Source organism: Lagenorhynchus albirostris, chromosome 15 (genome assembly GCF_949774975.1).
Source record: "Lagenorhynchus albirostris chromosome 15, mLagAlb1.1, whole genome shotgun sequence".
Taxonomy (NCBI): domain Eukaryota; kingdom Metazoa; phylum Chordata; class Mammalia; order Artiodactyla; family Delphinidae; genus Lagenorhynchus; species Lagenorhynchus albirostris.
This window is the reverse complement of record NC_083109.1, coordinates 11719209-11745754: the sequence shown is the minus strand read 5'-3', so window position 1 is coordinate 11745754 and position 26546 is coordinate 11719209. Positions and strand designations below refer to the sequence as shown.

General features: G+C 44.5%; 1 protein-coding gene and 1 non-coding gene across 4 annotated transcripts; both read left to right on the top strand.

Annotated features, from left to right (window-relative positions):
- Window positions 1-371: 371 nt before the first annotated feature.
- Window positions 372-25555, top strand: RNF114 (ring finger protein 114). Of its 3 annotated transcripts, none has more exons than XM_060123603.1 (6): window positions 372-391; window positions 14561-14711; window positions 16804-16910; window positions 17230-17344; window positions 22888-22995; window positions 23728-25555. In XM_060123603.1, the coding sequence occupies exons 1-6, from the start codon at window positions 387-389 to the stop codon at window positions 23791-23793; spliced, it is 552 nt and encodes a 183-aa protein (XP_059979586.1). In that variant the 5' UTR covers window positions 372-386; the 3' UTR covers window positions 23794-25555. The 3 variants fall into 3 exon arrangements, with proteins under 3 accessions (XP_059979586.1, XP_059979585.1, XP_059979584.1); XM_060123602.1 differs by lacking the exon at window positions 372-391 and adding an exon at window positions 10325-10485 and having other exon boundaries at window positions 14583-14711; XM_060123601.1 differs by lacking the exon at window positions 372-391 and adding an exon at window positions 10325-10485.
- LOC132506611 (small nucleolar RNA SNORA70) lies at window positions 21344-21478 on the top strand. The gene has a single exon (XR_009535923.1). It is a non-coding gene; the product is annotated as a small nucleolar RNA SNORA70 (small nucleolar RNA).
- Window positions 25556-26546: the final 991 nt, after the last annotated feature.

Sequence of the window (26546 nt, the reverse complement as noted above, 5' to 3'; positions counted from 1 at the left end):
TCTGTAGTCTGGAGATGGTAGCTCGGAGCTGCGATCTCAGACTGAGCGATCCGCGGCCTCCTCCTCCCCTTGTCGAGATGATCTGCGAGCTGAGCTCCCGACCGCGCCTGACCAGAAGCTGACAATTGGATCCCTCACCCCCATTTTACAGGTGGAAATACCAGAGGCTTAAAAAGAGCAAGTGAGGTGCCCAGTATCACGTGAGCCTGAATCCAGACTTGAGAGGACTGTTGATGTTACAGGCTGTGTTTAGTGAGGGTTCCAGCTTTGCCTTTGCATTTTACCAGCTGCATGACCTTAGGCTAGTTACTTAACTTCTCTGAGCCTCAGCTTTTTCACCTGTAAGATGCAATAATAATATACCGCCTCCTGAGTTTCATGTGAGAATGAAGTGAGTATGGAAACAGCTTATTACAGTAGTTGGCATATAGTAATAATCTAAATACACTTTGTTTTTAAAATCTGGTTAAGTTGGGAATTCCCTGGCGGCCTAGTGGTTAGGATTCGGCGCTTTCACTGCCGTCGGCAAGGGTTCAATCCCTGGTGGGGGAACTAAGATCCCGCAAGCCCTGCCGTGGGGCCAGAAATAAATAAATAAATGAAGTAATAAGATCTGGTTAAGTTAAAGGAAATGACTTCTCTCAGCCCTCAACTTCCTTGAATGGAAACCAGGGTTGGGGAAGACCAAACCAAATATTGCCTCCTTGCTTTGTGACCTCACCAGACACCTGCAGTGTAAACTACACTGGCATAGATTCTGGTGGCTTGTCACTTCACTTCATAGATTTGCCTCCCACCCACCACATTGACCGTGAACTCTGCTTTTGTGGTTCACCACTCACTGAATCCCTAGTGCTTGCAAAATGCCTAGCACATACTCAAGACTTTATTGAACATATTTACCATTGAACCACTCATTCTATCTCTCTAACTTACCCCAGACTCAGAGCCCACTCCGTGCCAAGTTCTCTTTCTCCAACATGGTCTTGGCTGTCTGTACCTACCATACTCTTCCTCCCCTCTGGCCTCTATGCCTCTATATTGCTGTTTCCTGGGTTTGAATGTTCTTCCTTTCGCCTCTTCCCTTCCTTGTTTTCTTGGCTTCCAGCCCCAGCTCAGTCCTCACATCCTTTCTGAAGCTTTCTCTGATTTCTCCAGGCAAAGACCCACCTTCCTCTGGTTTCCCACTCCATAACACTGTCTTTCAATATTTTATCTCAGCTCTTACTATAAATAAGTATATATACATATATATATATATATATATATATATACACACGCTTAAACCTGACACCCCCCACAAGACCTGGAGCTTCTTATTTATCTGTGTTTCCTGTGAGCTCTGCACATGATCAGAAGGTGCCCAACAGATGTTGCTTGATTGCAGGATTCTCTCTCAGCCTTGGGGTCCCCAGCTAAAGTCAGTGGGTCTTGTCTCAGGAGTCAATGACATAATACATGGGAGAGCATTTGGAGAACCAGCAACCAGCTATTCAAACAGCAGCAATTACTGTATTTAGCTGTTGCTGTCTGAGCATCACTTAAGGTCTTCGTATACTTCAGCTGTTATCAGCTCATGTTTAAGCTTCTCTCTTAATCACCTGTAAGGTGATGGTGTTTACAGGAATTCCAGCTGAGAAAAACTGTCCTACCCAAACCCTCTGCCTTTGCAACAGCTCAAAACTGTCCTTTGGAAACTGTTAAAAGACTGCATGAGGCTGCTAATAAGTCCCTTCCATCTCTGTGGTTCTGTGACAGCAAAAAAGAAAACAGATTTTTAAGAAGGCTTTACCGGTAGGAAACCCTGGCCATTGATTCTCGGTGACATTTCGTATCAGAAAAATACCAAAGTCTCTGAAGGGAGCCATGTTTCTCATCTTTTAGACAGGGCTGGAGGTCTGAGAGTTCTCTGCTTGGTGACATGGAATCACGGGAGCATCCTTTTCAGATTTTATTACATAATGATTAGCAGATTATGTAACAGTCATGTAACAATGATTAGGTACCTCTACTTTCTAAAAGCCAACAACATGAACCATCTACCTACTTCTTTCTATTTTTTAGTGTTTTTTTTTAAATCACAAAAGTAATGCATGAATTCTAATGACACAGACGTGTAGAGCAAAAAATGAAAAAAAAAAGCAATGGGGCTTCCCTGGTGGTGCAGTGGTTGAGAGTCCGCCTGCCGATGCAGGGGACACGGGCTTGTGCCCCGGTCCGGGAAGATCCCACATGCTGCGGAGCGGCTGCGCCTGTGAGCCCTGGCCGCTGAGCCTGCGCGTCCGGAGCCTGTGCCCCGCAACGGGAGAGGCCACAACAGTGAGAGGCCCGCGTACCGCAAAAAAAAATAAATAAATATATAAATAAAAGTAAGCCTATGACCCATCAATTTGATTTCTTGTAATCTACCAGAGAAAAAGCGTAAGTGCACAAGGAGACCTGTTGCATCATTGTTTGTAATGCAAAAACAAAACCCAGAAACATTCTAAATGTCCATCAAGGGAATGGTGTAGCCATACTAATGACTACTGTGTATCACTTAAAAAGGATAATGTAAACCTACATAACTCTGCAAGACATATTTTGGAAGGAAAAAAGAGAGACATACCCTGAAATGGAAAACAAAACATCAACTGATACTATATATTTTCTAAGGGTGCGCATGTATGTATGCATATGTATGAAGCCAACTGTGGACAATAATGCAAATACAGATCATGTTTTTTATATCATTCTACAAATACATATTATATGATTTTTATTAATATCTTTCTCCCCTAGAAGTCAGTTAGCTCTGTGAGGACAAAACTAGTATACCTGTTTTGCTCACAATTATATTACTACTACCTGCCATACTACACTACTACTAGTAGCACACCCATTAGAGAGCATTTGTTTCCAACTGAAATTTTCATTGAATGCCTACAATGTGCCAGGATTGATGTTCGATTTAAGGGGCAGAGACAGACACAAGCAAGACAGATACAGCCCTTGCCCTCAAGGAGCATACAGCCTCCTTATCAGAAAGAGAATATTAAGGCACTTCCCTGCTGGCATGGTGGTTAAGACTCCACACTCCCAATGCAGGGGGCCTGGGTTCAATCCCTGGTCAGGGAACTAGATCCCACATGCATGCCACAACTAAGAGTTTGCATGCCACAACTAAGGAGCCCGCCTGCCACAACTAAGGCCTGGCACAGCCAAATAAATAAAATAAATAACTTTTTAAAATGAGAGAATATTAATAAATTAGGAGTAGGATGAACTAAAAACCAGTGATTCAGGATAGAAGGTGGCGAATGTTATGAGAGGGATAGAGAGCTTAGAGAATGGAGAAGTGACATCTGAGATGGCAAATTGGGGACAGCCTCAAGGAGGAGGTGGCATTTGCACTGGGCTTTGAGTGACTTGGACATGTAAGCATGTCCAGCTTTCCTTCCAGCTGGAGGGAAGAAAGCAATAAAAAGTAAGGACTGGAAATTGAAACTCAACTGCCTACAAGCATATAAGGTAGGCATAACTAGTACTAGAGTACTATCATCTCATACTATATAGTACCAGAAATTAGTAGTAATGTAATACAACATAGTACCTGGCTCACAGTAGGCATTCAATAAATACTTCAGTGAGAAAATGAAAATTATTGAACCCCTACCATCCTCCAGCTGATTGTTGCCAATTTCCCAGCTGATCATGATCAGATATTCAGGTTTCTGAAGAGGAGCTAAAAGTCCAGATTTTTAAGTGAAATTTTGCAATTATAAACACTATATGTAGGTATACTTCCTAGTTCTGTCTACTGAGTGAGCCTATGAGAAATGACACCACTGTTAGAAAAAAAAAGCCGGGGGGAATTCCCTGGCAGTCCAGTGATTAGGACTCCCTGGTCCCACTGCAGGGGCACAGGTTCCATCCCTGGTTGGGGAGCTAAGATCCCACAAGCCATGCGATATGGCAAAAAAAAAAAAGAAAGAAAGAAAGAAAGAAATGACACCGCTGTAGCAATAAGCACTGACCACCCATATCTTGCTTTCTAAATACCATTCTCCACTAAAATGAACCAAGTCTTGGAGAAACAACTGATTGTCAGAGCTGGGACAGGGAAATTACAATGTGGGGCTGGTACATCTTATTGAGCCGGAAAGTAAGGAAGTGCCAAAGCATGATGGGACTTGTGAAAAGAAGCCAAAAGGCCTGAGTTCAGATCCCAGTTCTGCCACTTTCCAACTATATGTGACTTTGGACAAGCTAGTTACCTCGCTGGGCCTCAGTTTCCTTATCAGCAAAATGGGGTTAATAGAACTAACTACCCCCAAGGATTGAATGAGCTAATACAGGTGCCAGTGCGGAGTGATAGTTCAACACAAGCTAGCTAGGATTATTTTTGACTCAGACTCATGGGGCTTGCTAGGCTGGGGTGTACAGTAGGCCTCAGATGTTTGGGCAACGTGGTTGTGCTTGATGTCATTCTGCTCAATCCTGGGCACCTTGCATTTATGCTGCTCAGAAGAGTAGAATTTATAATATCCAAAATATTTTAAAAACTCCTAAAAAAAAAAAGAACTCCTACAATTCAACAACAAAAAGACAACTCAATTTAGGGACTTCCCTGGTGGTCCAGTGTTTAAGACTCCGAGCTTCCACTGCAGGGGGCACAGGTTTGATCCCTGGTTGGGGAACTAAGATCCCACATGATGCAGGGTGTGGACAAAAAAAAAAGACAACCCAATTTAAAAATGGACAAAAGACTGGAATAGATATTTGGGATAGATATTTCTCCAAAGAATACAGACAAATGGCGAATAAGCACATGAAAAGACATTCAACATCATTAGCCATTAGGGAATGCAAATCAAAACCACAATGAGATACAACTTCACACCTACTAGGATGGCTATAATTTAAAAAAAAAAAGAAAAGAAAAATAACAAGCATTGGCAAGGATGTGGAGAAACTGGAAAACTTGTACCTTGCTGGTTGGAATGAAAAATAGTGCAACTGCTGTGGAAAACAGTTTGGTAGTTCTTGAAAAGTTAAAAAGAATTACCATGTGACCTAGCAATTCTAGTCCTAGGTATATACCCAAAATAATTGAAAACATGGACTTGAGCAGAATATTGTACACCAATATTCATAGCAGTATTATTCACAATAGCCAAAAGGTGAAAACAACCCAAGTGTCCATCAACAGATGAGTGGATATACAAAATATGGTATATGCAAACAATGGAATATTATTCAGCCATAAAAAGGAATGAAGTTTAGACGCATGCTACACCATGGATTAACCTTGAAAACATTATGCTGAGTGAAAGAAGCCAGTCACAGAAGGACAAATATTATGCGATTGCACTTACATGAAATGCCTATTGTAGGCAAATTCAAAGAGACAGGGACTTCCCTGGTGGCACAGTGGTTGAGAGTCTGCCTGACATTGCAGGGGACATGGGTTCAATCCCTGGTCTGGGAAGATCCCACATGCAGCAGAGCAACTAAGCCCATCCACCACAGCTACTGAGCCCATGCTCTAGAGTCCGCGTGCCGCAACTACAGAGCCCATGTGCTGCAATTACTGAAGCCCGTGCACCTATAGCCCATGCTCCGCAACAAGAGAGGCCACCGCAATAAGCCTGCGTGCCACAATGAAGAGTAGCCCCTGCTCACCGCAACTAGAGAAAGCCAGCGCACAGCAACGAAGACCCAACGCAGCCAAAAAAAAACCAACCAAAGGATAGAAAGTAGATTAGACATTACCAGGAGCAACCATAATATCCATTTTTCAGGTTTAGTTCTTATCAGATCTTGCTGACCCTTGATATAATACAAATTGTAAAATGCTGTGCAAAAGCAATGAGCTGGTGGAGTGACTGATGAACTGCAATTTTCTGGAAGCAGCCTTTTTACGTGGTCATCCCCCGTGTCTTTCCTGTTTATATCCAAATCATTCTCTGCCATAATTCCAACACCTATCAGGATACCTGACACCTAGAAGTTATTGGTTAAATAGACATTTATTTATTATTAATTTACTTATTTATTTGTTTTTGGCTGCATTGGGTCTTCGTTGCTGTGCACGGGCTTTCTCTAGTTACGGCGAGCGGGGGCTACTCTTCGTTGTGGTGCGCGGGCTTCTCATTGCAGTGGCTTCTTTTGTTGCAGAGCACGGGTTCTAGGGGCACAGGCTTCAGTAGTGGTGGCACGCGGGCTTAGTTGCTCCGTAGCATGTGGGATCTTCCCAGACCAAGGCTCAAACCCGTGTCCCCTGCATTGGCAGGTGGATTCTTAACCACCGCGCTACCAGGGAAGTCCCTAAATAGACATTTACATGCCAGTGTCACTCATGTTAAAACTCCTTGCAATCCGACACTATGTCCTTTTTTTCCCCAGTCTTTTTTTTTTCTTTTGGGTTTTTACTTCCATGCTAAGTACAGTAAGCCATAGAGGTAGGGGCAGTAAACATTTAAGGAACTGTAAAGAACAAGGGAAGCCATGATCACCTAGTTGAGCCAGGCAAGGTGAGCCTGTGAGATACTCCTACGACCCCTAGTGGTGCAGATGGGAATTCCTCCTGGCTCTCTTACCAGTTTGGCAATCTTTTTTTTTTTTTTTTTTTTTTTTTTTAAGGTTTAATTTTAGGGCTTCCCTGGTGGCGCAGTGGTTGAGAGTCCGCCTGCCGATGCAGGGGACATGGGTTCGTACCCTGGTCCAGGAAGATCCGCAGAGCGGCTGGGCCCGTGAGCCATGGCCGCTGAGCCTCCACTTCCAGAGCCTCCACTTCCAGAGCCTCCACTTCCAGAGCCTGTGCTCCACAACGGGAGAGGCCACAACAGTGAGAGGCCCGCGTATCGAAAAAAAACCAAAAAAAACCCAAAAAGTAATGCATGAACTTGATAGAAAAGTTTAGACAATACAATAGGGAAGAGAATGACAAGTAAGTCTTGCTCCAGGCCCAGAACCTAGGCCCCAGGCCCTCAGTTTCACTTCCTGATAATAGCCACTTGTACTAGATTCTCTGTAATCCTTCCAGCAGGGTAATCAACTCATCCTGCTCTGCCTGGGACTTTCCCAGCTTTAGCACTGAAAGCCTCACATCCTGGGAAACCCCTCAGCCCCAGGCAAATTGGGATAGTTGGTTACCCTACCTTCCAGAGACATCTATTCATCATACACAAACATATTCACATATTATTTGCATTACTCAGCATCCTGGTGTTATTTTAATCAAAACTATATTTCAAACATCATTCCTTATCAGCTGTATATTCATTTAACGAATACTTATGGAGTTACCTACCATGCTCTAGGTACTGTTTTAGAAGCTGAATATACAGTAGTAAACAAAATGGGCAAAAATCCCTTTCCTCATGGAGTTAACATACCAGTAATTATATCTGTTGTATTAATCACTTTGCTATTATGACCAATGCTGTCCTGGACATTTGTGTGTACGTATCTTTCCTACATGTCAGTGTGAGTTGGTCTATAGCAGCACCGTCCACAGAACTTTCTGTGATGATGGAAATGTCCTCTATCTGCTGTGTCCAGTATATAACCACTAGCTACATGGGCTATTGAGCTCTAAAAATGTGAGCCTGAAGAATTGAATTTTTAATTTTGTTTTTTAATTTAAATTTTTAAATGTAAATAGCCACAGTATTGGATGATGCAAGTCTGTGGGAGAAAGTCCTAAAAATAGAAAAGATAAATCAAAAGATGTGTGCTCTTGTAAATTGGATAATTATAGGCAAATCGCCCACGAAGAGGTTGTATTAGTTATTCGTTGCTGTATAACAAAAGACCACAAGCTTTGCAGCTTAAGCAACACACACTATGTCACAGTTTCTGTGGGCAAGAAGTGTGGGCATGGTGGGACTGGATCATGGCATAACAAAAGATTACAGGAGCAGATTTCCCATTGATTTTCCTTAGGATCACTATTTAGTTGAATAATTTTTTAAACCATCTGTCGCCACCCGCCTACCTCACTGCCTATTAGAGACCAATGTCTTTCTCCCTCACACCATATCCCCGGCACTGGAGGGCCCAGCACACAGTAGGCCCACAGGGACTCTTTGTTGCCTGAATGAATGAGTCTCCCTTGGCAGTAAAAATCAAGTTTGCAAAGCCTTTGAGCAGGACCCCTTCCCCACTCCAGGCTCTCATCAGAACCCCAAGAGGGTCTTAGATGATGTAGGCCATCTGAGAGAGGCTGCCAAAAACTAAAGAGGAAGAGATGATTGTGGGAAACATTTTCCTCAAGAACATTAAGGGAAAATGGGAGGAGAAAGATACATTCATTGGACACACATTATTAGGTTGATTGTTTTTGAAAAACAGCCAGTGTGACTGTGGGGAATGAGGGAGGGCTGGCAATACATTTGCAAGCTAAGAAAGGGAGAGTGGGGACATTTTCACGGAGAATGCCCAGAAAAAACAGGAAGGGATATTGTACATTTAGTCTAGTCTCAGCATTGACCGGGGCTGGGGTTAGGGGACGGGGGTGGGGGGTGGGGGCGTATAATGTAGGTTAGTGGTTCTCAAAGTACAGTCCTGTCCAGCAGTGGCTGCATCACCTGGAAAAAATGTTAGAAATGCAAATCCTCAGGCCACACCCTAGATTTACTGACCTGCTGAATCAAGAACTCTGGGGGTCTGCCCCAGCAAATTTTGTTTTCAGAAGCCCTCCAGGTGACTCTGATGCACATAAGAGTTTGAGAACGACTGGCACTATTAAATGCACAGGTACCAAAGCCAGACTGCATGGGTTCAAATCCTCACTCCGGTTTTCCATCTGTGTTAAAAGGTAATTGAATCTCTCTGTGCTTCGATTTGCATAGTTGTAAAATGTGAGTGGTAGAAAGCTAAGTCACAGCTTGCTCTGAGGATTCATTCATGGAAAGTGCTTAGAATAATAAGCACACAAAAAGTTCACTATTAATATAGTATTATTTCAATCCTGTCCTCCTGTATCTGTGACTAAGTGTACGAGCTCATGGAAAGTTCATTTCAAGAGCCCAAACTGGAGGCACTCAGTGGATTTGAAGCCCGGGTCTGGGACTCCCCTGCCCTCACCGTCCTCCCTGCTCTCAGCACAGGGTCTGGTGGCAGCTACAAAGCCAACACAAAGGCTTATAAATACCCACAACACACCTCTGCCCCCACTAAAGCACCCCCATCCCTGGAGAGGAGAAAGGGCACTTTTGGCTGGGAAGAGGTCAGATGCACAGGTTATTCGTTTGTGAAAAGATGCCCACATGGCAAGCTAAAAATAATCCTCCTGCTGCCAGCAGGTCAAGCAAAATCAACCCAGAGGACTGAGAATGGGACAAATGAGGCGCAAATTTGCATTCAATTAATCTGGCTTAGCAAACGTGGTTTATTTGTCCTGTGCAGACTCCTTACTGTGAGGGCTTTGTGGCCTTTCAGGGTGGAGTTTAATTGATCATTGACTTTCCTGGTTAAGAAAACCACACAGACTTGTTAGCAGAGCCTGCCTTTTAAAAAGATGTAGCTTTTGTTAAGTGGGCTATATACAAGAGCCAATTTGGTGCAGTGAAAAGTGGAGAAAGTTGAGATTCAAAACATCTGGGTTTTAGGCCTGCTCCTTTCAGGATTGAGGTTTAGTCTCTCTTCAAACCCGAGGCTCCCCATCTTATACAGAGCTGGAGCTGGACCCCATGGCCAGGAGGCATGTGGACACAATTTTAAATAGTTTGACTCTAAGGGAGATAGAGATTACTTCTGCTTTCACTAGGCAGTCTCAGTGTGGTGGTAGTCTGTCTTCAGCACCTCTCTACTCATGCTTAATCTCCCTTTTCAGCGGCAACAGTATCCAGCATGAATTTATAAGATTGTATTGTTTCCATTGTATTTTTCCAGTGTCCTGTAGAAATGTGATACTGATTTTCTATTTGTAGCTTGGGAGTGATAACAGATCTTCCTTTAAAATTTGTTTGCTGAAGTTTAAAAAAAGAACAACTCGATTGAAGAGAAAGATTCAGTAATAGTGCATAAGTAAATTTTAAGTAATAGTAATAACGATTTAAATTTGGGAAACAGTGGCTGAAGCACAAAGCCTGTTCCACAAAGCCAGTCTCTGGATCTGGCTCCACATTTTCCAGATTTCCCTCCCTCCCTCCCGTCAGAGAGGCCAGGAGGCGCTGCCCACCCACTAGCCCCGCCCCCAGCCCCCGACGCACGTTCCATAAGTCACGCCCCCAGCCCGACGCACGTTCCGTGAGTCACGCCCCCAGCCCGACGCACGTTCCATAAGCCCCGCCCCTAGCCCCGCCCCCGCGTGCTCCTCCTTCTCGGCCGCCGTTGCCCTGCGCTGAGCGGCGGCAAGATGGCGGCGCAACTGCAGGACCGTGATGGTGGTTCGCAGCTGGCAGGGCCGGCGGCGGAGGCCGACCCCCTGGGCCGCTTCACATGTCCCGTGTGCCTAGAGGTGTACGAGAAGCCGGTGCAGGTGCCCTGTGGACACGTGTAAGTGGAGAGTCAGGGGCCGGTCGTGGGGGCGCCTGACTGGGAGGAAAATGGAGCCGAGGAGCGAGGCCTCGGCAGGGAGGGTCTCGAGGAGGGAGCGGGAGGACACGGAGTTCCTGGAGGCCCGTGGAAGTTGGCGGGGTGGTCTTCTCTTCCGCCCTGCTTACTCCCAAGTATCCCGCTCTTCCGTTGAGCGCCTGCTGTGTTACAGGCAGCCTGCCAGGCTCCTTCCCACGGGCGATGGTGGAGTCGCACCCTGCTGGGGGTTTGGTAGGGTCTAAAGTCGGCTCTTGGGGAGTCAGTTTCCCTTAAATAGTCTGTACGTGGCCCCTGAAGTACACTGTATATGGCGTCATGTGTCTAGCTGTGCCAAGTAATGCTAATGTTCACTACAGTTGGGGAAACGCCGGACTAGACCAAAAGAACAAAAGGGAAGTCTTGATGTAGATCTGACCAGTCTGCCCTTCGCTGTGAAAGAGGTGGGGAGTTGGCAGATAGGGATTGTTAGCATTCCTACTTGGGTACGAGGTTTGTTTCATTGTATTTGAAATTATAAAGCCTCCATATTGCTAATAGACTGCTTATGACGACTGAAGGGGATGTATGTGAAAATGTCCAGTATAGGTTCTGGGGTAGGTGCTTTGAGGTTGGCTGGGTTTGAATCTAAGCCTTGCTCCATCAGACACACATCAGACGCTTAAGTTGAAAGAACTGTAGAAGATGTGGCTACCTACCTCTTGCTACTGCGAGTTGGAGTTTCCTCTGTGGCCTTCCCCAGTGCTCGTCACGGGCATCATCTTGGTATTGGTCTTAGGACCCCTCTGTTGGTCAGTAGGCACAATAGGCACCTACTGGACCTCATGGGCATTCTTATTTCTGCAGCACTACAGCAGGGGAAGAGAGTTGGAGGCCATCTTGCAGGTGAGGGCACTGAGGCTCACTTAGGGCAGGTTCACCATTGTCTACTCTCCCCAGATGGACTGCAGGTGTCTGTTTGCCAGTTCAGAGAACAGTTGGCACCTGGCAAGGGCTCTTCAGGCACACTGACTGCTTTTTGCTTCTTCAAGTGCGCCAAGCTCTTTCTAGCTTCAGGCTGTTCCCGTTTGCAGTTCAATTAGCCTGGAACTCTTCTTGCCCCATTTGCACCTCCCCCGTCTCTATCCCAGATCCTTTCCAGACTTCAAGTCCCAGTTTAAGTTACCTCCCTTGTCACCATCCCCATTTAAACTACCTCCCTGCTTCTTTCCTGGGGCTTCTTTCTCCAGCCTTGCACAGAGCAAAACTTAGGGATCACGAGGGCAGTGATCATGTCTGTTTTGCGCCTCTTTCTGTCCCAAGTGCCCAGCGTAGTGTCTGAGCAACCATCTTCCAATCTTATGTTCAACTGGCTAAAATATTTGTGTGCTCACTATGTGCCAGATTTGGGGGCACAGTAGGAAACAAGGTGATTCTGCCCTCGGAGTTCACAGTCCAGTGAATTGATGATAAATCAGTACTAATAATGCTCAAACTTTTGTCAAAACTCATTGTGCAATGGGAAGGTATTATGGAGATCAAACCTGGGATGGGGACGGGGGAGTGATCAAGTAAGGAACGAATGAACTAAGAAATTAGTGGTGGAAGCAAACTTTGTGAAAGTTGAAGTGGAGCCTAGGTAGCTTTCTGGTTGAGTCCTCTTTTCCTTGGATCAGTCCTCATTATTATGTTTACCCAATTTTGGATTAATTCAGTGGATTTCATTTACAATTAACATTTATAAAGAGGATTGACCCAGCACAATTTGCCAACTGAAGAGAAGCAAAATTTGAGGTTTCCTTGAGCCAGATGGACCTTTCCTAGGTCAGAGGTCAGGGGGCAGTACTGGGATTCAAACCTTGGCTCTTTTCTGTACTCACCATACTAGCTCCGTGTGTTCATCAGTTCAATGTTGATTAAAGACAGATGGCTACACCTCTGTGGGGGCAGCCAAGTCTCCCTTAGCTCCAGCCAAGTGCTTTTTGCTCTGCCTGGTTGATTTTTGCTAACTTTTGTGCTTGGAAGTGAGCAGCACTGCAGCTCCGGCTGCGTGGAGTGTTGATCTTTATAAAACTTTATTTCAAGCCCTGAATTTTACATCCCCCTCCAACTTAGTGGAATACAGCTGGAGAATGGCAGGTGGCTAGGTGCCCAAGAGAAGGATTTTCTAAGTAGCATTATAACAGGAAGTGGAGCATCTAGAAGGCTGAACTAGAAAAAGCCCCATAAATAGGAAATGGAAACTAAAAGCCAGTCCAAGGTGCAGGGGCCATTTAAAAGCAGGCTTGTTCGTCGGGTATGACTCAGGCACAGAGTGGCTTGTGAACATTGATCTCTGAGCTGAATCTTGGTGTATGCTTGAAGGGAGGCTTTGAGCCGCTTTTATCTACAAGCTGGGTTTGATTTCATTATGCTCTCTGGGATCTTCTGTGCTCTCTTGGGTACTCTATTGATCTGCCTTTGAGAAGAGGTACAACAAGTGATGGCCATAAGGCCCCATCTGCCTCTTTAACCTCATCGCTTATCCTCTCCCCGTGGTCTACCACATCATGGCCTCAGAGACCTTCCTTTCTACCTTTTGGTTCCCGCTTTGCACTTGGTGTCATCTCTGTGGAACTCTTTTCATCCACGTCTGTGCGGCTCTCCTCATAATTTTAGGTCTCAGCTCAACTGTTACCCCTTTAAAGACGCTTTCTATGACCCCCTTCCCCCGCAGCTGATCTCTTTGCCTTGTTTTATTTCCTTCATATATTTAATCACTATCTGAAGTTAACACTTGTGTTTTCCCCTACTCTGGAATATAAGCATCATGATGACAGGGATTTTGTTTAGTTCACCACTGTGCCCTCGGTTGTGAATCATTAGACCCCCTCACTTTCTCCCATCCTGGTTTAGAATTTTGTCTAGCAGCATTTAACATCTAGCTAAATAACAAAAAGGAAGAAAATTTTTAGAGACAGTAAAAAATGGTCAGATGCACAGATTACCTTTGATTATGTGTCCTGAGTTCTTCCTGGCAGATTTTGTTATCTTGTCTGTCAGGTTGAGGATGTAGCCAGGGTATTTTCATGCTTTATTATTCCTTCCTTCTCTGTACCATATCTGAGTATCACCACCTATCTAGGCTTCGGACAGAAAGTTGGTCATCTTTGACTTCTTTTCTTTTCCAAATTCAGTAAATTGCCAAGTCCTACCGATTCTACCCCTGAATCATTTCCTGAATTCTTTTATTGCCTCAGGGTTTCTTGCCTTTGGCCATCTGTTTGGTTTCTACATCAAGTCTTTTCTGTCTTTCCTCATCTAAAAAATTTTTTAAACCAGCAACTCTATTGTCCTTGATAACGCCAGAGTTATTTTTCTAAAACTTGAATTTGGTCTGGTTGCTACCTTGTTTTAAACACCTGGCTCCCTACTGCTTATGAGGAAAGGTGTTAAACACTCACGATGCATCTGAGGAAATAAAAGTCTAAGTCTAAGGGCCTGGAATATTCTTCCCCTCCTGTACCACTGAACTCTTTCTTTTAAGGCTCTTTCGCGGATGCTGCCTCTGAAGTCTTACCAGCTCTGTCCTTCTTGGGTCACAACTGTTGCTCTTGACTTTGTGTTTCCATAGTGCTTTGCATTCACCTCTAATGATAGCCGCGTCTGTTTGTGGTGCATTTCATATGTGCTAGACACTGCAGTAAGAGTCTGCTATGCATAATCCATCCTCCCAGCAATCCTAGAAGGAGGTACTACAATCTCCACTTCACAGAGGAGAAACTGAAGTTCAGGAGATCCCGCCAAGATCCCTCAGCGGCAGGGGCTAAGGTCTGAAGACTGTGCCGAAGCACCTTCTGCCATGTCATGGGAGTTTGCATTTATTTCTGTTGCTGGACCTGTGTGTTCGTTGCAAGGAACACCCTCCCCCCCTTTTTCTTGCCCAGAAGGACTCAGTATTTGAATCAAGAGCAGGGAGCAAGTTGTTTTTTATTCATTGATGTCATTTTAAAAGTTTATCCATTTTTGTTGTCTTGTCTCCACGATGCATGACGCAGGTTCTCTGTATGTCTTGTTCTAGCTTTTGCTCTGCATGCCTGCAGGAATGTCTGAAGCCGAAGAAGCCTGTCTGTGGGGTGTGTCGCAGCACTCTGGCACCTGGCGTCCGAGCCGTGGAGCTCGAGCGGCAGATTGAGAGCACAGAGACTTCTTGCCATGGCTGCCGTAAAAATGTATGTGGAAGTAAAACGGAAGAGTCAGTGTCTTTCTATTAGATGGGTAAAATGTAGATCTGTTGCCACATCGTTTCTGAAGTTAGAGCGTGACTAAGTGACTAACAGCACGTGTGCATGCTGGTTATCTGTGGCAGTGGCTGTGCTGTTGCATTTTGGTAACCTTAATTGGTTGTGGTGGGGGTTTTTTTCCTTTAAGAATTGGTTTAGTATATTACATAGTTTAGCTTTGAAAGCCATAGAAATCAGTTGTCCCGGTTTTTTCCTGCAAAAGACCCATTTTCCCAAAGCAGCATACACAGTTTTAATTAGAATATAATGAATGATATTTCTTAATTTTTTAAAATATAAAATGAAGTCAGTGACTCAAAGTTACCTGCTGCAATGAGTTTGAGGGGAAAAATTTTTTTTTGGGGGGGGGGGCCATGCCACCTGGCATGCAGGATCTTAGTTTCCCAACCCCAGGGATGGAACCCGTGCCCCCTGCAGTGGAAGCATGGAGTCTTAACCACTGGAACACCAGGGAAGTCCTGAGGGGAAATTTTATAATGTATATTACTAAAGATATAAAACTTGTTCAACTTTTTAGCACTTGGCAAGGAGAAATTGTAGTGCAAAGGTCAATATGAAGTCATTCGATTATAATAGCAATATCTAACATTTGAAGTGCATCCATACTCTTGTGTGTGACCATATTCGAGTCAAGAATATTTATCTTAACATCTGTTGTAACTGCACAGGTTACAACATTTTATTTTCAAAGAGATATACACAGCATTATTGGTTTTTAAATCATTATGATTTTATTAATTCCAGACAACACAAAAATATAAACTAATGTAGGCTTGTTCCCCACTCCAGAGATGACCTCTTTAAAAATGCTTCAATTTGGAAGGCTGCAAGATATTTTTCTGCCCATTGACAAACACAAGTGTGAGATTTCTACAAAATAGGATCATACTATAATACATATTTCTACAAGTTCTTTTCACTTTTGAAAACTTTTTTTTACTTAATGACTTATTTGACATCCTCGCATTTTAGTTTCATTACTTCAACACCTTAATATGGATAGCCATAAAATGGATATACCTTACCATTTCTTTCCTTTCAGAGTGATTTAGCACTAGGGGTACCCAGTGGCTGCAGTTCTGAGTAGGGCTCTTTCCCGTCCCTTTTAATTGGGAGCTCTTTGATAGACAGCTTGAGGTCAAGTTCTTTAGCTGGAGATAAGACAGAAAGAAGCAAGCATCATGGTAAGCCAGAACTCAAATACTGAAATATATTTTTCCTTGTAGTTTCTTTTGATTTAGAAACTCAAGATACTGAAATAAAGTTTCCTGTTACCTTCATCTTTCTTTATGTATGCATGATGAGTTTTTAAAAATTTCTGTATGCTTTTGATTTTCTTCATTTTAAAGATTAGTGATTGTATTGTATTATACCTCCAGAAATGTTTATCTTCCCTTTACCTCCTCTTTCTTCATTCCTTACACTTTTTCTTTCTTTTTAGATCACCTGTGATGAAGCACTCTTCTGTGGGTTTTCTTTTCTCTTTCCATCTTGCAAAGACTAGATTTTATTAGAGAAATAGAATTCAGATTCTGGGTTTTTTTTGTAAGATCATTTATCACAGTCTGGTGATAGGATATAATTGTTTAACTAGGATTACTAGCCTTTATCCCTTTTACGTAAATCATCACTTTTCTTTGCCGCACTTATAATGGAATGTGGTTCTTGGCTTGCATAAGGAGATTAGTTTAAGTGCCAGTGTGGAAAACTTTAAAAACTTCACTGGGTTTGGAGTGTCTCTGTGAGCAGAGAGCATATCATGAATAAAGCAAACCTCTCTGTGAGTGATTTTAGAGCGGAGGCAGATAGCCTCGTTTGGTCACGTAAAACATCAGCCTTGGTATTAACGGAAACCCTGCAACAGTCAGAGTTTCAGTCCCATCAGCATAGCCAGGAGTCTGGTGAGATTGTTTGCCAGGGTGACATAGGTCTAGTTTTCATCTTGCCTTCACTTTGGGACTGTGTTGGACTGGGTACAAGTTCCTGACTAACTTGTGGGCTCTGATTCTTCCTACTTAAGTTCTTCCTATCCAAGATCCGTGCACATGTGGCTACCTGTTCCAAATACCAGAATTACATCATGGAAGGTGTGAAGGCCACCACCAAGGATGTGTCCCTTCAGCCAAGGTAAATGACTCTGTCACTCTCTTAGGTGGACGTCTTTCTTCATGAGTTTTGGAAAGTGGCGGTATAATTGTTATGCTGGCTAAAGCTGACATAAGGTTTTGTTTTGGGATGGGTGTGGAGAAGGACTCTCATGTTCACTTCAAATATTAGCTGATCTGTTATTTTCAGTCATTTGACCTGATGCATAAGTGATCATCAGAACCCCTGTCATGACACATTGAGTGAACTTTGCTCCTTTTGGGAGGGTACAGTGATTGAAATTATGTGGAAAGTTACTCACAGAGAGGTTTCTTCTTTTTTCCTGCCTTTCATCTTCCAGAAATGTCCCAAACCGTTATACTTTCCCTTGTCCTTACTGTCCGGAGAAGAATTTTGATCAAGAAGGACTTGTAGAACACTGCAGGTTGTTGCATAGCACGGACACCAAATCTGTGGTAAGAGTAACTCTTTGAGTTTTTTGTTTTGTTATGTGGGTTTTTGTTGTTGTTTTTTGAATTTTTATGAGGAAAAAAAGTCAAACTTAACAGAAAAATTACAGGGTTAGTTAAATGAACTCTATGTACCCTTTACCTAGAGTCACAGATTAATAAGATTTTACCATATTTGCCTAACTGTACTCTATATACATATTTTATGCTAACCATTTGAGAATAAGTTACAGATGACATGACCCTTTGTCCCTAAATACTTCAGCACATATCTCCTAAGAAGAAGTAAATGTCTTCTTAGAAAACCACATTTTTTCGTGAGTTTGATTTTCACATTCAGGAATTGTAACATTGATACAATCTAATACCTACTTTGGGATTCATGTTTAAATTTTAACAATTGTAGTGTCCTTCATAGCAATCTCCCCTGGCCCCAAAATCCTGGATCTGTGTGTTATATTTAGGTGTCATGTCTCTTTAGTCCTCAGTTTTTCTTTGTCTTTCATGACCTTGACATTTTTAAAGAGGACAGGCCAGTTGTTTTGTAGAATGTCCTTCAATTTGGGTTTGTCTGTTTCTTCATGATTATGAGCAGGGATGCTACATCTTCCGGGTATACATCAGGCGGGTCATGTGATGTTTGTTGTTCCCATTGTTAGTAATGTTAACTTGGATCCCCTGGTGTCTGCATAAAGCTGCCGTTTTCCATTTGAGTAGCTTCTTCATAGTTGTGGGGAAAGAGAATGTAGATGAAATTATCAGGATAGTGCTTATCAGTCCTTTGATATTTAATTTATATATCAAGGCTGACATGTAGTTTTCTTTAAAAAAAAAAAAGTTTGAATTTGGTCCATCTCAGCAGTGTTACCCCTTCCCTCTTAATGTGATTGACAGACTAGGTCTTAATACAACTTTCTCTATAGTTTTGTTTTCCCATTTATCTCACACTGCTTCTGTTGAACTGTGTAGCTAGTTCTATGAGCAGATCTTCAGCTCCACTGCTATAAAAGATGGTGTACAGACTTGAGAATTTGCATGAGCTTTTGCTAGTAGAATTAGGCCTGATGGCACTCGGTGTTTTTCTGTCTTAAATCTTAAGATGCAGCTGGTCTGTTTGAGAATACCTTGAATCTTCTCTATTGAACTCCTTGCCAAGTCCAAATTCTGGTCAGTACAGCTACTTTTTACACTGGGCTCCCTGGACTCTTAATGTTGTGCTGTGACAGATTCCACAGATTGAACCCCCCCCTCTCTGCTTTTCCCAACTCCCCAAACTAGGGAACTGGGCTGGCTTGGCCCAGCGAGCACCCTGTTTTCAGCCAGGCCCTATTGCCACTAGGCACACACACACACTGTCTGGTGGCTGTACTGGACACTCTCTTTTCATTAAGTTCCTGGCATGAACTATCCCCATCTTTTCCACAGATAATGGTGAGTCCTGCTTTTCACTAAGTTCCAAGTACCAGGTGTGTGTTCCTTTCTTCTCTGTTCGTTCTGTCTCAGGAGCTCTCTGATCTATCTCTGAGGTCACAGACTGGCAGCCTGTCTGGCCCATACCCATTTTCATTTCCCCAAACTTTAAAAATTAGCAGATTTCTCAATCTTGATACTCCACATTTGAGAAGTGAGAAGTTCCGGCAAGAGTTGGCTGGCTCTGAGTAGTGCTGGCCCCTCTAGATGGGATGGCTCACAGACATCCTGCTTTGCTTGTTTGCCTTTCCCACCGGGTTCCTGTGAACGCTTGAGTGTGCACCCCTCCTTCTGTGTCCTTATCATTCCCTCGTGCTGAGGAAAAGGCTCCTTTGCAAGTCTGCCTCTTCTCTGCCCGCATCCTCAGATCCAGGCAGAGGACTGAGACTAGGGCCTTGCCCTGCCCCTGAGGCTTCCTCTCCCCACCATGTCTCTCCTGTCACCTTCAGCTTTTCTCTCTACCCGCTCGTAACACTTGCTTTCCTTCAGACATGCCCAATCTTTCCTGTCTAATTGGTGGGAGGAATATTTGGTCCACTGTTTTCTCTGTATAGCCTGCAGTTTCTCTTTTCCTTCAGGCTTTGGTTTGTCAGCTGCTGCTGTCTCTTCTGTATTCTCTCCTTTATCCCTTTAGAGTCCAGCGTCCACTGCTGGCATCACATTCTCCATGGACCCAGCTGGTCTTCTTAAGTCCTTGTTTTCTCTCACCTCGCTGCAATTTTTAAAATTTGTTTCTTTGTATGTAGTCAGTTCCTTGTATAAGAAGTGGACTGTGGCCCCTTCCCCTAGACTCCTGGTTCCCTCTATACCATCAGTTATTCAAGTATTTTTTATATTCTTGCAATTTAGTTTATGTTTGGATGTGAGAAATGCATTATATTACCACTTGTCATTTTTGTATAATAGAAGTAAACCCAGTGTAAAAGTAGAACAACACACCATGCCTGCCGACCTTGCGTGAGATCAGTCACAAAGAACTGATGATTTTCTCTCAGAAATAAACAGCCTCATCATTTGATACTAATACCCATCCTTCTGAGATCTGTATCTTTATTACATAGATGAGTGTTGAGGTTTCTGAGGCAGATGCCAATCTGGAATGGCCATCGCACCCCAGAGCCATCTGGGATGAGCCACTTCTCAGCCGCCAAGTCTTCAGATTCATCTGCATTAAACTTAGTAAATCCCCACTCCTTGGAGATGCAGATTTCCTGGCGGCCAGGGCGCCTGAACTTGGCCCTGCACAGGGCCTCAATCACATGCTCCTTGTTCTGCAGCTTGGTGTGGATGGGCCTGATGACTTCACCAACGGAAGACTCTGACTACTGTGCCCAAGGGCCATCCCAAGGCACCCTGTACACCTGTCTGGAGCCTAGATTGGGGACGGCCTGAGGCCAGACATTTTCTTTTCCTATGATTCCAGAATAGCTGCTCAGTACACATTCTTTGTCTGCACTAAGCATGATATATTCTATGGAAAACACCCCAAAGCCAGGTTTTCAGCTGCTTCTTCAAGACGTTTCAGTTATGGTTCTTAATAACTAATTACTAATTGAAAGAGCAAATGAGCTTAGACACAGACATACAAACACCACCACCTGCTCCCACTACCCATTTTCCATTTTAAAGTTAGCCAGATAAGCTCAACTATTTTAGTAATTACGAAAACTAAAACGGATGTTAAATCAAATGATAGAGCTACTCAAATTCATTTCCTACCACTGTCTCCCCTGCACTCATTTCTGGAAGTGAATAAGAAACCAGCGTACCACCCACGCTAAGTGGATTGCCCACATTGTGAAGCTGGTTAGTGCAGAACCAGTACTGGAACCCAGTGTCCTGGCTCCTAAACCAGTTCTCTCTTAACAGCATCAGAGACACCTCTGTCGGGTGCTCATTGGCCTCTGAGTAGTGCTCAACTGTGTGTGTGGAAAATACACAGTTATGTCATCCAGTGACATTTCTAGCTTTCAAATGTATGATTCATGTGCGTCTTCCTTTTTTGTCCCCCTTTGGATGCAAGTGACAGCGCATTTCTACACACTGTAACCAATGTTGTTGACATCTGTCCACATCAGTACATGTAGATCTGATTCTTTTTTAATGAGCTTCTCAGTTTTCCATTACTTGTCTGTACCATGATTTAACTGGTCCCTTATTGATAAACGTCAAGGTTACTTCCAGACGGTATCAGAAAATCTGATTAAAGACTGGATATTAAATGCAACTAAAAAAAATTGATCGTTGGGTGAGATAATAAATAGTACTGTATTTGTAAAGGGAAACACATATTTTTAGGACTGTTCTGAAACAGTTAAGGGTGAATTGTTGTGTCTTATTTTTAAATGCTTCATTTTTTGCTGAAGTAAGTATGCCAAACTTAAATCTAGGTGTTGAGGATAAGGGATGGTTTATCAAACTATTATCTACTTTCCTATAGTTCTGAAGTTTTTCATAGTACATTTGTAAAGGCTGTCATAGATTTTAACATACCTTTGCCTGTATTTACATATGTCTGAAAAATAAAGTCTTAGCCTGCAGCCAGTTAAGCCGACCGTGCTCTTTTCTCCATGGGGGCCCGGTGTGCAATGGCTGCAGAGAGCAGCCTCCTTGGTAGTGTATGCAGCCTGTTGCCTGTACGGGTTGCCCTAAGGGACCTTGGAGACAGCCCTTTCCAGTGGACATTCATGTCTGGCCTCAGGCCATCCCCAGTCTAGGCTCCAGACAGGTGTACAGAGTGCCTTGGGAAAACCCTTGGGCACAGTAGCCAGAGTCTTCCGTTGGCGAAGTCATCATGCCCATCCACACCAAGCTGCAGAACGAGGAGCATGTGATTGAGGCCCTGTGCAGGGCCAAGTTCAGGCGTCCTGGCCGCCAGGAAATCTGCGTCTCCAAGGAGTGGGGATTTACTAAGTTGAATGCAGATGAATCTGAAGACATGGCGGCTGAGAAGTGGCTCATCCCAGATAGCTCTGGGGTCAAATACATCACTAATCGTGGCTCCTGGACAGAGGCACTCATGAGACCTTGGCCCTGTCCCTTCCTCACTGAGGCCCATCAGTGAATCCCACTTCCTAACAAAAAAAAGAATAGTAATAAAGTCTTAGATATGGATTAATTTGGTCAAAGGTTAAGTACATTCATAATTTTGATAGATAATTGCTAAACTACTCTGTGGTATCTGGTACTGCAACCTAATTTTTTGTCCTTTTTTTTCCCTCCTTTGGCTTCTTGAAATCCCTCTGATTATTTTGTCTCTGTTGAAGCCTCACTTCCTTCAGCCCTTGGTCCTCTGTTCTGCCCTTCTCCTTCTGCAGAACTCCTTAAATGTCAGTGTTTCAGCCCTTCCCTTTGGAAGCCTCCTCCTCCCCAGACTCTGGTTCTGATCATGCTCTCCTCCACAGCGCCAGCCGCCTGCCTAGCTCCTTAACCATTTCATATTTATCTTATGTCAGCCCCCTTTGTCACATATCTTACTTGTAGATGGTGGGGTTCCGTTGGCAAGCCAGACCGCTTATGCCTGCTTCTCTCCCCCTCCAACTCCTCTCTGCCCCTCACCGTGAATTTTCCATTCTAGCCAGACTAATTGGCTTCTTGCCATGTACTCTTTGTCTTTCCAAATACCTCCCGCTCTTCAAAGCCCAAATCAACCTCTTGTATGAAGGCTCTTTAGCCTGAGCCCCCTCATCTGCGCATTTACTTTATAAAAATAGCATATAAGTCTGTGTTTTACTTCCTTGGGATGTCGCTCATCTGTCATTTCCTTGGTTTTCTTTGTGCTTTTAGATCATTTTGTGTGCTGGGTTGGAAGGTCGTAGTCTAGGCTCCTTCTAGGCTGACACAGTGTTCTCACCTCAGGAGGGGATCAAAAATGGGTGGTATCATGGCCTAAGCCTTTTGACTCGAGTGGGAGACTGACAGTGTCTTCTGGGATGTGAATGTGCACTTGAAGATGTGACCAGGCCCTGGACTGGTGGTCAGGAAAGCTGTCCTGGAAGAAAGGTGGCCGGACACAGGCCACAGAGGGCTAATGTCAGCTCAGACATCCAGCACCTGATACTGTGCTTCTTTATTGAAAGGTTTGTCCGATATGTGCCTCGATGCCCTGGGGAGACCCTAACTACCGCAGCGCCAACTTCATAGAGCACATCCAGCGCCGGCACCAGTTTTCTTACGACACTTTCGTGGTGAGTCTGGAGCCTGTGCTCTAACTCCTTCCCCCGGGGGTGGCACAGCTCCCTCCCTTCTCTTACCTGGAGAACTGTGGGCCCCCTTGGTGAGTTTTGTCACTGATGTGATGGGCTCCCTGGAATGACAGCTGTGTGGTATTTAAGAAGATGAACTGGCCAGTCATCTAGACTGAGATATAGTAAGCTTGCTTTTATTTTATGTTTTCCAAAACTTTTGTCCACTTCAGTATGTGGTTTCTACCTGTTACGGAACCTGGTTTAGGATCCTTAAGCTCAGGTGCCCACGGGAACCAGGCAAGTAATGGAAGTGATTCTGCTAAGGAATTGCAAGCTGGGTGGGTGTGACTCAGGTAATGCAGCCAGCAACGCCAGCTGCAATTCCCAAATAGATAGCTTTGCCTCATTGAATCAAAAAGGCTGCTTTTACTTCGGAACGCTCCAGGTCTGAATGCTTGGTCTGTGCCAGGCTTCACTCAAGTGCTCTCTGGTCCCCACCCTTCCATCTGAGGGAGCCGTCATCATGGTCATCGTCAGGATGAGGCAGCCAAGGCACAGAGAGATCAAGCACTTTCCCGGAGTCATGCAGCCGGCATCGCAGACCGTGGAGCTGGCCCCTGGCCTCCGGCCCCTCTCCAGAGCCACCGCTCACATGCCCTGCTTCTCCAACTGAAAGTGAGTTCTTGCAGCTGCGCACAGTTGGCTGAGGCCGAGCGTCTTTTTTGCCCGTAGGATTACGACGTGGATGAGGAGGACATGATGAACCAGGTGCTGCAGCGCTCCATCATCGACCAGTGAGCAGGCTCTGCTGGGGCTCGTGTTCCAGAGCTTCCATTACATGTTCCGCGGGAAACGTGTGACTCCTCCACCTAAATGTACAACAGACCTGGAAGTGAGCCGTGGTATTAGGACAGGGTCACTTCCAACGGGGAACAGGTTCCCAGATCAGAGCCCTCCTTTCCTTTGGTCTCTTCCCCTACTGTTTACCCTGCTTGTCACATGTCTGGTCTTGCTCCTCAGCCACATCCTGCAGCTTCTGCCTCCTTTTTGGAAGGGAACCCAGCTTCTCCACCTGTTCTTGTTTCACATTTGAGCCTTGTGTTCGATGTTGACCTCTCAGGTCCTCTGAGCCAGCCAGGACCTTTTCTGGGTCATGAATAGCACAGATGAGACAAGCGTCTCCTCTCCTTGTCCCCGGGGTGTGAGCTCTGGCAATAACGCATCTGATCAGTGATGGAGCTCCTTCTGTGCTGTGCAAGTTCCTGTTAGTTGGTCCTTGGCAGCAGCTGCCAAAAGCTGGAGTTACCTCATGGGAAACATTTCACACGTCCTGTTGGCCTGAATGTTCTGGACTTAACATGGTCTGGTGCTGGAAGTTTTGCTTAGTGATATTTTCCTACCATTCCTGCATACCCTTAGGATTAACTGGTTCAATCTTAAATGCCTGCATGGTGCCTTTTTAGGATAAAGGTGTAACCACATATTTTTAGTGAAAGTAAGTGTTTCTGGCTTAGGAAAGTTAAACTCCATTTATCCATAAGTGGGGAGGAGGGTCAGCTAAGTGAGGTGGGAGGGCCATAGCTTTTTGGTTCTGATTTTCAAACTAATGAAGTATTTTCCGGTGACTTGGTTATGTTTGCTTCTCAACTGGGGAGCCTGCTTATGTTCCTGTCCTTGAAGCACAAAAAGGAGTCCTCAAATGAATAAGAAGTTTGGGGGCTCCAGTGAATACTAGTTCTTTTATTTGGTAATTTAGATTAAACTCTGTGTTGCTTTTCTGTCATGAATGGTTTCCTTATAAAACTGGTTTCAACACGTAAGTCGGTGTGTGAAGACCTGCCTTCTAAAGCGGAGGGGTTGGGGAGATCTCGTATCGCCGCTGCTGTCTCTGACAAGACACGCTGTTCAGAAGGCACAGCACACTTCCTGGGAGCAGTTGGTAATGGAAGCTGTCCACTGGAAACTTGCTTTGCTAATACCTTCGGAAGCCTGAAGTTCGACTGTTTCACGAATATTAATAAATACGAGGCTAAGGGCTGTCTAATCTGTAGGAGCAGAGCTTCTGATCCACCAAAAGGCATCTGGGTCTAGGTTCATTTTTCCTTGTTAGATCTCTTGTCTGAATATGGACATTGTTTCTGGTCAGTGGCTGAGGTTTCAGATGACAAGGGGCTCTGGGCCTGTGCACTGAGCTGTGGGCCTTGCGCTCCCTGCCAGCGAGAGCTGCATGTGCCCAGGGCCCAGCAAAGACGGGCCCTTTGGGGGCAAAGTAACTTTTTCTAATGTGCTGTTGCTTGGGAGGGCCCCGATGTTATGGTCAGATTCTTCACTAATTTCTGGAAGAAGTTCATCTCAGTCTAAGTTTAGAGGGAAATTTGACAAAACCTTCATTTGCGGGACCTGATGATGGTGGTCTCACTGGTGATACCAGGAAACTGAGTTCCTTGTATTAAGTGCACTTCATGTATTTCTAATAAGACGACTTTCCAGAAAGTGACATTTGTTATGTTCTGGCTTTTAAAAGGTGAAATATAAATAAATTTCATAATTTATCCAACTGGTAAGCTGTAATGCCTGTTTTCATTAACCACCATTTGCTGAAGTCTGGGTCTGGGGGGCTCCCGGAAGATTGTTGCTCTTTTTAAGGGGAAGTTCTTGTCTGTCATGAGTGAGTCCCATCTGGCTCTGATCTCAGCTCTGACACTTCGCCGGCTGGCTTCACCGGGCCTGTGTTGTCTGGAGAACGAACCCCCTTCCCTGCCGAACCCCCCCCTCGCCCCCCATGTTGGGAGGTCCCATGAGGCAAGAAGTGGCTGTGTTCCATGAAACGACTTCAGGTGCCTTAGCGGCAGCCCTGAAATATCATAGCAGAGGGTTCCACACGTGAACATCTGAGGTCATGGGCGTGTTTCTGTTCTGCACTTTGCCGCTGGCTGTAGGATGTCTGGAAAATACTTCCCCCTCCCGATTTAAATAGGTTTTAATAGGATCTATCTCCTACATGTGGAGAAGGGACAACAGGGGGAAAGAGGGGAAGCAGAGACCAGGGAGGCTGCTGTTGGCGGTTCCAGGCAGGAGACAGCGGCCGTGTAGCCATAGGGGTGCTGAAGTTGTCTGATTCCGTCAGATATATTTTTGAGGGTAAGGTGTGAAAGCAAGAGAGGAGTTGCCATGAGAGAATGACACCAAGGGTTTGGGGCTTGAATGACTGCGGGGTGGAGTTATCTTTCTGAATTGAAGGGAAGACTCCAAGAGGAGCAGCTGTGGGGGAATCAGATGTTTTAGGAATGGGTACCTAGGCCTTGGGATAAGACTTCAAGTTCTAGCATCATGCACAAGATACAGGAAGTGCCAGCCCTCGAGCAACTCAAATAGGACTAGGATGTGCCTGGGGCACTTAAATAACTAAAAGTTACTCTGATATTGTCAGTTACTCTGATGTCAAGGGTGGATGTGGATCAAACTATTTCTTAAAATGTATGACTAGACAATATGTTTCTACACTTGTTTTAAATATAGTGTAATTAAAAATAAGTAGGCATTAGAAGTAT

What these genes read in the sequence shown, in the direction of transcription:
- RNF114 (XM_060123601.1), top strand. Translation starts at nt 10,346, where the DNA reads ATGGCGGCGCAACTGCAGGACCGTGATGGTGGTTCGCAGCTGGCAGGG. An exon ending in CAGGTGCCCTGTGGACACGT is followed by an intron (nt 10,486 to 14,560) that starts GTAAGTGGAGAG and finishes GTCTTGTTCTAG; the next exon opens with CTTTTGCTCTGCATGCCTGC. An exon ending in GCCATGGCTGCCGTAAAAAT is followed by an intron (nt 14,712 to 16,803) that starts GTATGTGGAAGT and finishes TTCCTACTTAAG; the next exon opens with TTCTTCCTATCCAAGATCCG.